The 9,066-nt window shown below is 42.6% G+C and overlaps 1 protein-coding gene across 3 annotated transcripts; it reads left to right on the plus strand.

Moving 5' to 3' along the window:
- Positions 1-107: 107 nt before the first annotated feature.
- Positions 108-8,567, plus strand: BET1L (Bet1 golgi vesicular membrane trafficking protein like). Of its 3 annotated transcripts, none has more exons than XM_045013788.1 (4): positions 108-358; positions 2,027-2,118; positions 2,914-2,970; positions 5,525-8,567. In XM_045013788.1, the coding sequence occupies exons 1-4, from the start codon at positions 340-342 to the stop codon at positions 5,690-5,692; spliced, it is 336 nt and encodes a 111-aa protein (XP_044869723.1). In that variant the 5' UTR covers positions 108-339; the 3' UTR covers positions 5,693-8,567. The 3 variants fall into 3 exon arrangements, with proteins under 3 accessions (XP_044869723.1, XP_044869725.1, XP_044869724.1); XM_045013790.1 differs by lacking the exon at positions 108-358 and adding an exon at positions 365-532; XM_045013789.1 differs by lacking the exon at positions 108-358 and adding an exon at positions 365-513.
- Positions 8,568-9,066: the final 499 nt, after the last annotated feature.

Consider the following 9,066-nt stretch of genomic DNA (forward strand, 5'->3'; position numbering starts at 1 on the left):
GGCATGACCCCCTACCCTGCCGGGCATGGGCAAGCCCGGCCTCTCTGCCCGGCCAGCCAAGGGGCACCGGCGGGCTGGATCGGAGCCAAGTGTTTATGGCCGGCTGGGAACGGGACTGTCCGGACAAGGGGGAAGGGGCCCAGTTGTCCGGTCGGGGAGGCTGCTGGGCGGGACGCTCCCGGGCCGGTGTCTCCTCCCCCGCTGCAGCCGGGGCTCGGTGGCAGGGGAGGCCCCGCCTTGGGAGGCGGAGTCACTGCGGAGTCACTCCCCGCCCCGGCCAATCGGAGCCCCCGCTAGCGGCCGAAGCCGGATACGGAGGCACCAAGACAGGACGCGGCCATGGCGGATTGGGGTCGAGGTGAGACCGGGCTCGGTTTCGCGCGCTGCTTCCTCCCCCGGGGCAACCGGGAACCCCGGGCCCAGCTCAGTTCTGAGCTCGGGGCCGCCGCCGCTGCCATCTGTCCGGGCCCGGGCGCCCGTCTGGGGAAAGGGAACGGCGGGGCCTGACTATTGGTGGGGGTCTGGGAGTGAGGTGGGGGCCCTGGCAGTGGGGTGGGGGGCAGCGGGGCCTGGCAGTGGGTGGGGGTTGCTGGGGTTTGTTTGGGGGAGGCTGGGGGGACAATGAGTCCCATGGCACGGTGGCAGTAAGGTATGGGGTGGAGGGTGGGTTTGGGGTAGCTCTGTGGGGTGGGGTGGGGAGGGGCTTGTCAGTAAGATATTGGGGTGGGAGGACAATGCAGCCCATGTTGGTAAGATGTGGGTAGTTGCTTAGGTGTGGGTCTGTGGGGCAGCAAGGGGCATGTCAGTACAAAATAGCCGTGGATGGGATTGGCTTGGTTTGCTGGTAGTTCTGTATTTAAGGAGGCGATCAATGGATACGACAGTATGTCAGGCAGTCACTTTGGTTTCTTGTTTAAGCATCTTATGTATGTGGGGTTTTCTAAATAGTAATTTCATAAAACAAATTTTAAAGTTAACATTCTAGGAAGTGGGTTACTCCTCCACCTCCCTCCGGCAACCACTGCCATGAAGGATACTCCAATGGGGCTGTCTCTTCTAGATCGGGGGGGGGGGGAGTGAGCAGGTTTCAGGGGGGTCTGCCAAGCACCACTCTGCTTGCTTCCATTTGGGCAGTAGGGGTTCAGAGTATTTAATGCTAAACAGATACTGCCTGGATCCCTATAGGTTGAAGTGTAGCTGTGTAATGGACTGAGGACTGGTGAGGGGTGTTTTGAACTTGTGTGTGCATGCTCATTATGAACTACAGGCTCCCTTGCCACCCCAAGATTTCAGCAGTGGTTCCTCCATTTAAGTAATACTCCTTACTTAAGTTGGCATGAATATCTGGCTTAGACATCCTCCTATTGAAATTATTACAGAAGAACAAACTACTATTATTTATTATTGCATATGTACACGCACACACTCTTAAGCCCAAGCTTTTCCAAAATATGCACCTGTGCAGCTAAAGGCAGAATTAATCATTTTTTTTAGAGCAGGGACTCAGATGTAGAAAATGTCTGTTTGTCTGTCAAATGGTTGATGAATTTGCTATTCATTTCAGACCAGTGATACCTGGCACAGTAGTTCAGGATTGAGAGAAACAGTTTTCTGAAATATTATTGCTCATAGTTGCATAACCTTCCATTTAGCATTTGTCTGAAAAGCAGCCTTAAAAAGAAGGCATTTTCCCAAAAGCTGTGGTATGGTGTTTTTTCTGTACTTTCTTGTAAATTACTCTTGCAATCTCCATAAGGTTTTAGTAGTACCTTTTCATCAAAGGATCTCAAAGTTTTTCACAAGCATTGATCTTTACAATACCCACATAAAGTAGATAAGCATTATTATCCCCATTTTACAACTCTGCAAATGGAGGCATAGAAAAGTTAAGTGACTTGCCCAAGGTGTCAAAGCAAGTCGGTGGTAGAACTGAAAATAGAAATCAGAAATCCTGACTCCATTCCTCAATTTTAACCAGTAAAATACATTGCCACTTGTTGTATCATAACCAAGAGGACTTTTTCAGGTCAGAGTCCAAATGCTGTGGACGATATGCTAGATATGGAGAATAAGCGCATGGCGGACAATCTAGCTACCAAGGTCACCAGGCTGAAATCGGTTAGTTGCTAACTTCACATCATGCATTTTCTTTACTGTTTTACATTGTGGATGTTGAGAGTACATAATAGGTTACATGGTGCTGTCTTATTTATTCAGCTTTTGAGAAGCTTTAAAGTACATCACTGTCTGACCGGTCAGGTAGCTAACTTTTGCTATTGGAATGTCCTGGAGAATTTTATTGAAATCCTCATTCCTTGTTTGGGATTTAACTATATTATTGGGTACAAAATTGTCTGGTTTTAGTGTCATCCAGAGAAGGAATTAGGTTTGGTAAGTGAATGGGGGGTGAGGTCAAGATATGCAGAGATATATTGTTAAGGGTACCGTCTTTGGAAGGTTTCAGTAAAGCCATATTAAAAATATTCATGAAAAACGTGTGTGCGCAGTGTTCCCTAAGGATAATATTCCTGAGACTAAATCAGTTCCATTGGCTTGAAAAACCTTGATTTAAATACACTTCTTAATGCAGAGACCACAGTGTTAGCAAAATACTGGAGTCTGTGTTTTCCATTTTCACTTTTCCAGTATTTGCATGGTGACTTCATATGCAAAAGTTTCTGTCTGTGGTTGGTTGTAGAGTGGAATTTCTGATTCTGGAGATTTCAGGAATTTCTACTGTAACTGTTGGTGTGTACATTGGACTGAACAAACACATTGTGTGTATGTGTGGAAGGTGGTAGGAGTGATGGCCATTCTTGTTTGTGTGCTTGGAATTTCACCAGCTTCTGGTATGTTAAGAGTTGATTGTTTCACTTGGAGATGCTGACACTTGCTCTCTTCTGTCTTGAGTAGCTGGCACTGGATATTGACAAAGACGCTGAGGATCAAAACCGCTATCTGGATGGCACGGTAAGAAACTGATTAAAAGTCCATAAGGGGTGAAAATGTATGCGCTGAATCTCAAGAGTTGTCTTAATTTTTTGAGTTTCATAGCAGCCCAATAAATGGCACCAAATTAAATTCTAGTATTTGGGTTTGGCAATGTCTCAAATGCTGGGTGATAAATGTGAAGCTATTTTATATGGACTTTTTGGTACATAGTCCAACAGATACCTACCAGCTGCTAATATCATTGTGTCTGATCAGACTAACACAGCTAGCAACTAGTAACAGAAACCATTGGAATAGGACAATGTATTTTAGAAATACAGATGGTGATTATCTACTTATTGGGATTAAAACCTCTGCCTCAAGCTAATATTCAGATATAGGCCTTTCTTGGTCATTAGTTTGTAAACTTTGGAAGTGCTTATAAATATGTCAGGATTACTTCCCGTAATCTCTGAAACCCATAGAATTAATCAGGGCTTTGTATTCACTACTCTTTTTGGAAGTGCTGAGGCTGGGACTCTGTGCAAATGGGTATCTGTTCATGTTATCAAGTATCTTACCCTTCCACTTACCACCTTCACTTCTACAGGTATTATGAAAAACAAATGTAATTTATAAAACAAAAATAAAATCTGGTTATCTATTCTAAACTCTGGCTGCTGATGGAAGATCCAGGAACTTCAGGAAAGGCTGAAATCACTGTGCAGTGTGTGGGCTAGCAGATGCCCTAATTTATCATTCTTGGGGGAGAAAGACCTTGCTTTCTAACCTCCATATTTTTAATGTCCAATTGATTTCCCCTTTATTTAACAAGCTTAACTTCACCCCCCATTTGTATCTTAAATTGTTATACAAATTGTATGGTAGCAACGGAGAGAGAAGATCTGTAACAGAGCTTGCCCACTGAGGCTTTTGGAAAAATTCTGAAAGGAAAGGAATCCAATGCAGATGTTTGAGGATGGGACTGAGGTGGTCCTGCTGTTACTTGTTGAGTGAAAGCAGGCAGTGGCTTTTCTGCACATGTTGAAGTCTGGAGAAGCTGCGACATGGAGGCCATAGAGAAGGTAACTGCAGGATTGAAAGCAAGATGGGATGAAGATATATATGAAGTCTTCAACAGGGATGGGATCCATACAGTGTCATACAAAGTCAGAATTGGGAAGGAGAGGAGAATGGAGGTTGATGGTGAAGGTTAGCAGCAAGATTATGGGCAAAAGGCCTTCATATAACTCTTAAATCAACAAGGTATTTTCAGGAGATGAATTTGTGCTTTTACCTAAGAGAAGCATTTCAAATAAATGTCTTGGAGGAAACTTGAGCAGAAGCCACAAATTGCGTGTAATTAAGGAAGATTGGAGGGAAGGATGCAGCATTAAAGTTATTGGATAACATGTTCATTTGAGTGTGGCAGAAAAACTGTAGCAAAGGATAAAAATGGGAGCGATAAAATCATAATGGAGAGGAAGAAAGTATATGGCCAATAACTGAGCCCTGCTAAGTTCTATATAGGAGGGTTCTTGATGCTGCAGAAGTAGGTATCATGAGAAAGGAGACTATCATTGAACTAATCAAGGGAAAGTACATTCTGTGCTACATCCAGAGTCGCACTTTAGACTGCCGGACTTCAAGAATATGGTTCTCTGAGAAGTGACTGAGAAAATAGCCTTTTCTCCAAGCACTTTGAGAAAGGAAAGGTTGCAGGTTAGGAGAAGCTTTAATTAGAAGAGTGAACAGCAGTAGACTTTAGAGATTTGGGTAAGGAAAAGGAACTGCTGATGATGGTAATTATGTGAGAAGGCAGAAACAAAAGCTAGGAGAGGAAAAGGGGAGCTTGAGAGGAGAGAATTTGCATTACAGTAGGGTCTGATGACACAGCACCAAGCAATATGATGTTCCAGTCTGCAAATAACATTATAATCTAATGGAAAGAAACTGCACCTTTTTCTAAACCTTTGGGCTTGTCTATGCATGGTGTTATCCCCGATTAACTGCATGTATGGGAAGTCTTGTTCCAGAGTAAGAGTTTCCATACCTGGAATCAGGAATAATTCCATGTATAGACAAGCCCTTAAAGATAGATAAGTAACATTCTGTATTATTAGCTATACTGTATGTGGTGTGTTGTATGACATAATTGAGGACCCTGTCATAATGCATACATAGAGTAGGACAAAACTAAGGTTGCTCTGAGAACCCTTAATTCTGCATTTTCTGGTTTGTGTGCAATTAAGATACCTAAAGTTGCATTGACTTAGGTGGTTGTTATATTTGGGGTGGGGGGGCATTGCATTTAATAGAACTTTACTTGCCCTTCAAATATCTAACCGCATTGAATGAACTGAAGGTAATAGTCTGTCCCTGGAGCCTGAGTGTGAGAGTAGCAGACAGTGATTTCTTAAAGACGGATTGCTGCTTGTATTTTGTTTTTCCTTTTTTTGATTCTAGACTTAGCAGTTAGTCAGTTCCCCGGGCAGCTGGTGACTGAAATGGTTCTGCTTAAAAAAGTAGCACTCTCTAGGGAAAGCCCCATTTGTTTTATAATTTCTCCATTTCACTTTTCTGTCTCCCTCAGGACTCAGATTTCATGAGTGTGACAGGCCTGCTGACGGGAAGTGTGAAGCGTTTCTCCACCATGACACGCTCGGGAAGGGATAATCGCAAACTGCTTTGTTACGTTTCTGCTGGACTGGTGGTTGTCTTTTTCATCCTCTATTATCTGATCTCAAAAGCACGGACTTGAGTGGGGTCCTCATGTTGGAATTTTTATGGAAAGAAAAACTGTGGCCATGATAAACAGAGACTTGCTCAAAGATATCCTCAATCTACCCTGTCAAGGATTGTTGGGATATTCCTGGAGGACCAGATAACCTCTCTGGACTCCAGGTTACTGTCACTTTTCTAATCAGTCTTGGACATATTCATCAGATATTTTCATAAAATGAATATAGTTCATTTTGATCTTTTTAAATGTATGTATACTGCAACTTGATCTCCTTGTTGACACTTAGCCTTCATTTATTGCTTTATTGTCCATGACCTTTAGCCTTCATCTATTACCTGGCTCATAACCATGTCATGTCCACCTTAGTGACGTGCTGTGTTGTTAATGTGAAAGTGTCTGACTCAGCCCATAGTAGCAATGTGCCTGTGCACCATTCAAAAATGAGCAGAGCTGGGAGGGGCTGCATGGTTTAGTCTGAATATGGGACTGGGAGGCAGGAGCTGTTGCGTTCTAATCCAGCTCTGTCATTGGCTAGCTCTGTGGTCTTGGGAAGTCAGTTAATCTCATTTTATGTTTTGAAATACATTAATACCAGCAGCATCTCAGGCTAGAATTGTTGTACAACACTCTGAAGAACTAAATTGTGTGTGGTAGCTACTGAGTTGAGTAGTTACTACTTGTTACAAAAATCCATCAGCCATTCATGGTATCGGAGCAGGATTTTACCACCATGATAGCTTGGTTCTACTGACTTGCTTGTCTCATAGCGGAGGATGGGGAAAGGCAGTGAAAAGATGGCTGGTGGCAGTAGCACGAATATCATGGGTCTTGTAACAAGTAAACACATGCTCAGTTGGAACTGTAGAAGACATGAGACAGTTGAAAAACTGAAGAGGAGGAAAAACATTACTTTACAAAAGGCTGGAAACTATTGTTTAAATAATCTAGAAGGGGAAGTTGTTTGAACAATTGGCACTAGCATTCCCATAATACAGCACTTTGGTATTGTTGGGAAGACATTTCCACTCCATAGGTAAAGATGGAGTTTAGATCTGTCGTCTTAAGTGGTCTGATCAGAGGGATGATTTAAAATAGGAGGTCACCTTAGAATTCCCAATTCTTTGTCCCCTCCACAGTACATCACTTGGTAGGTACGCCACATGTCACTGGGTAACTGTGTGGGATACATACCTGAGCAAGTATTGTCTATTGTTTGTGAAGCCATCACTCCAGAACTTGCAGCACTTTGAGATACAGTATGTACCCTGCTCTGTGATTGTTCTACATAATTCTGTGCATTAGAATGCTGTGTGGATGAAGGACATTTATGATCTTTCAGCACTACATCTTTATTCTGTACTGTATGCTGGTTAAGAATGCTCATCCCAAATCACCCTTCTCTCCCTTTCATTGACCTTGTCGCTTCCCCTCTCATTCCAACGCATGTATGTTCTCCCATCTGAATTATTTATATCTGCCTCCAGTTATAATAAACCATTCTAAAAATACTGCTATTGTTTTAAAAAAATACCCCAAACGCTACACATTATTTTAAAAGGTTTTTATGGTACAAAACAACTCTACCATAATTGTTTTGTAGTGTATATTATTTGTTCCAAGGGCTGATCTGGATTTTTCTGTAAGAAAGCCAATCATCAAGCAAGGAAATCTCTTATTCCTCTTGATGTAGCCACCTGTCTAGGACCAAAGAACATATCCTCTATACTGTTATTCTCCCTAAACAAACTCATATTCCCTAATCCCTGTGTATATTGTCTGATCCTGACAAATGACACTGTGTATGACAGTGAAAAATTCCTCTCTTACAAGCCACAGAACATTGATCCTTCTGCAGATTTAGATCCAGTTTTCTTAATCTGCTTCTTATCTTGAATATTGATCTTCTAATGTACTAGTTGATGTACTGTAACTTGTGTCCTTATCCTGTTCCAAAGGTAGAATGTGCAATAGGGATGGAGGGAAAAGGATGCAGTGATGATCCATTCTGGCTCTTGGTTCAGTTGACTAGTTGACTCAGTCCTGTTTGATTCTTGTCTTTGGTAAGACTTGGCTGTTCTGAGCTCATTTTACATGCTTAAAAAATTTGGGTGGCTCACTTGACTATTCCATCTGCTTCCCTTAAGCAAATCTTTCATGACCAAAAAACTCCAAAGCACTCTAATTTTTGCCAGAATGAAGTGTGAATAAAGTTGTACTGTCTTAAGATGCTGCACCAGTAATTATATATGTATGTACTTATCATGGTCCAAAGCTGTATTATACTAGCCAGTTTCCAAACATGTACATGATTAACTTTTTATAGGACTTATTGCCTTGGAACCTGCATTGATGAACAGTCATCAATAATACATTACTCACTACTATAAGGGACAGTGGAGATTACATCCAAGCGCTAAGATGCAGTAGACCAGAAGGTGTGACAAGATAGCACCCTATGGGATCTGCATGTATCCATAAAGAAGAAGAGAAATTGGCCCCTACTGACTTCTGGGATGAAGAGGAAAAATGACCACTAAAGTACAAGTCACCCATCTTGCTCAGGAGTCAATAATAGAGCTGGTCAGGAACTTTTAAACAATTTTGTTGTTGGAAAATCCTGATTTGTCAAAACCAAAACTTCCCCTGGGTTTCAATGGATTGTTTGACACTTTTGTTCCAATTTTTTTCCTTTTTGGAATGAAGTATTTGATTTTTGATTCACAGTGACTTCTTGTTTTGAAATGTTAGTTTAAAAATATTTTTAAAATAAAGGTCAGCATTGTCCTCCTGGAGTCCAACAGTTCGCTTCCCCATCACAACCTTCACACCAACCTGTTTTGAAAGGCTAAGTAAAACTCCGAGAGAACACAATAAATGGGGGAAGGGACTGTTGGGGTTCCCAGCTTGGTTAAGTGGGGCAGACAATTTGTCCTTCCCAATAATTGTGTTAACCTTTGGGCTCAGCTGTGGCACTCAAGCACTGCTCATAGCAAGGGATGGTGCAGAGTTGCACCACTTCTGTGTGGAGCTTGAGGAGTAAGCCTTAGACACACAATTTCCCTCTATAATTCAGGAGGAGAATATCTACTTCTATACCACTTCAACAGGAGCAACTTCCCTCCCCTGTGCTGTCAGGCCTGCTCCAAGTGGTGATGTGTAGCTGCAGTGTGTCCATAGCTCCACCACCTCCTCTTTAGGGCAGTATGCTTCTCTGAAATAATTCCTGTGCTTCCTGAGTGCAGCCTGCAGTTATGGTTAGCCTGCATGTGGACCTTGCAAGACACTGCATGTTCACAGCCATCTGGCATACAGCAGCTGAGAGAGCAAGAACAGCGCTTCTCCTAGGTTAAGGGGATGTTGTTTGGTAATCTAGGCTTACTTTGTTTTAAAAA

The sequence above is a fragment of the Mauremys mutica genome, chromosome 4 (genome assembly GCF_020497125.1).
Source record: "Mauremys mutica isolate MM-2020 ecotype Southern chromosome 4, ASM2049712v1, whole genome shotgun sequence".
Taxonomy (NCBI): domain Eukaryota; kingdom Metazoa; phylum Chordata; order Testudines; family Geoemydidae; genus Mauremys; species Mauremys mutica.

Excerpts from the sequence above, each read along its gene's own strand:
- BET1L (XM_045013788.1), top strand. Across the intron at positions 2,119-2,913 it reads AGGTCACCAGGCTGAAATCG|CTGGCACTGGATATTGACAA; the intron begins GTTAGTTGCTAA and ends TGTCTTGAGTAG. Across the intron at positions 2,971-5,524 it reads ACCGCTATCTGGATGGCACG|GACTCAGATTTCATGAGTGT; the intron begins GTAAGAAACTGA and ends TGTCTCCCTCAG.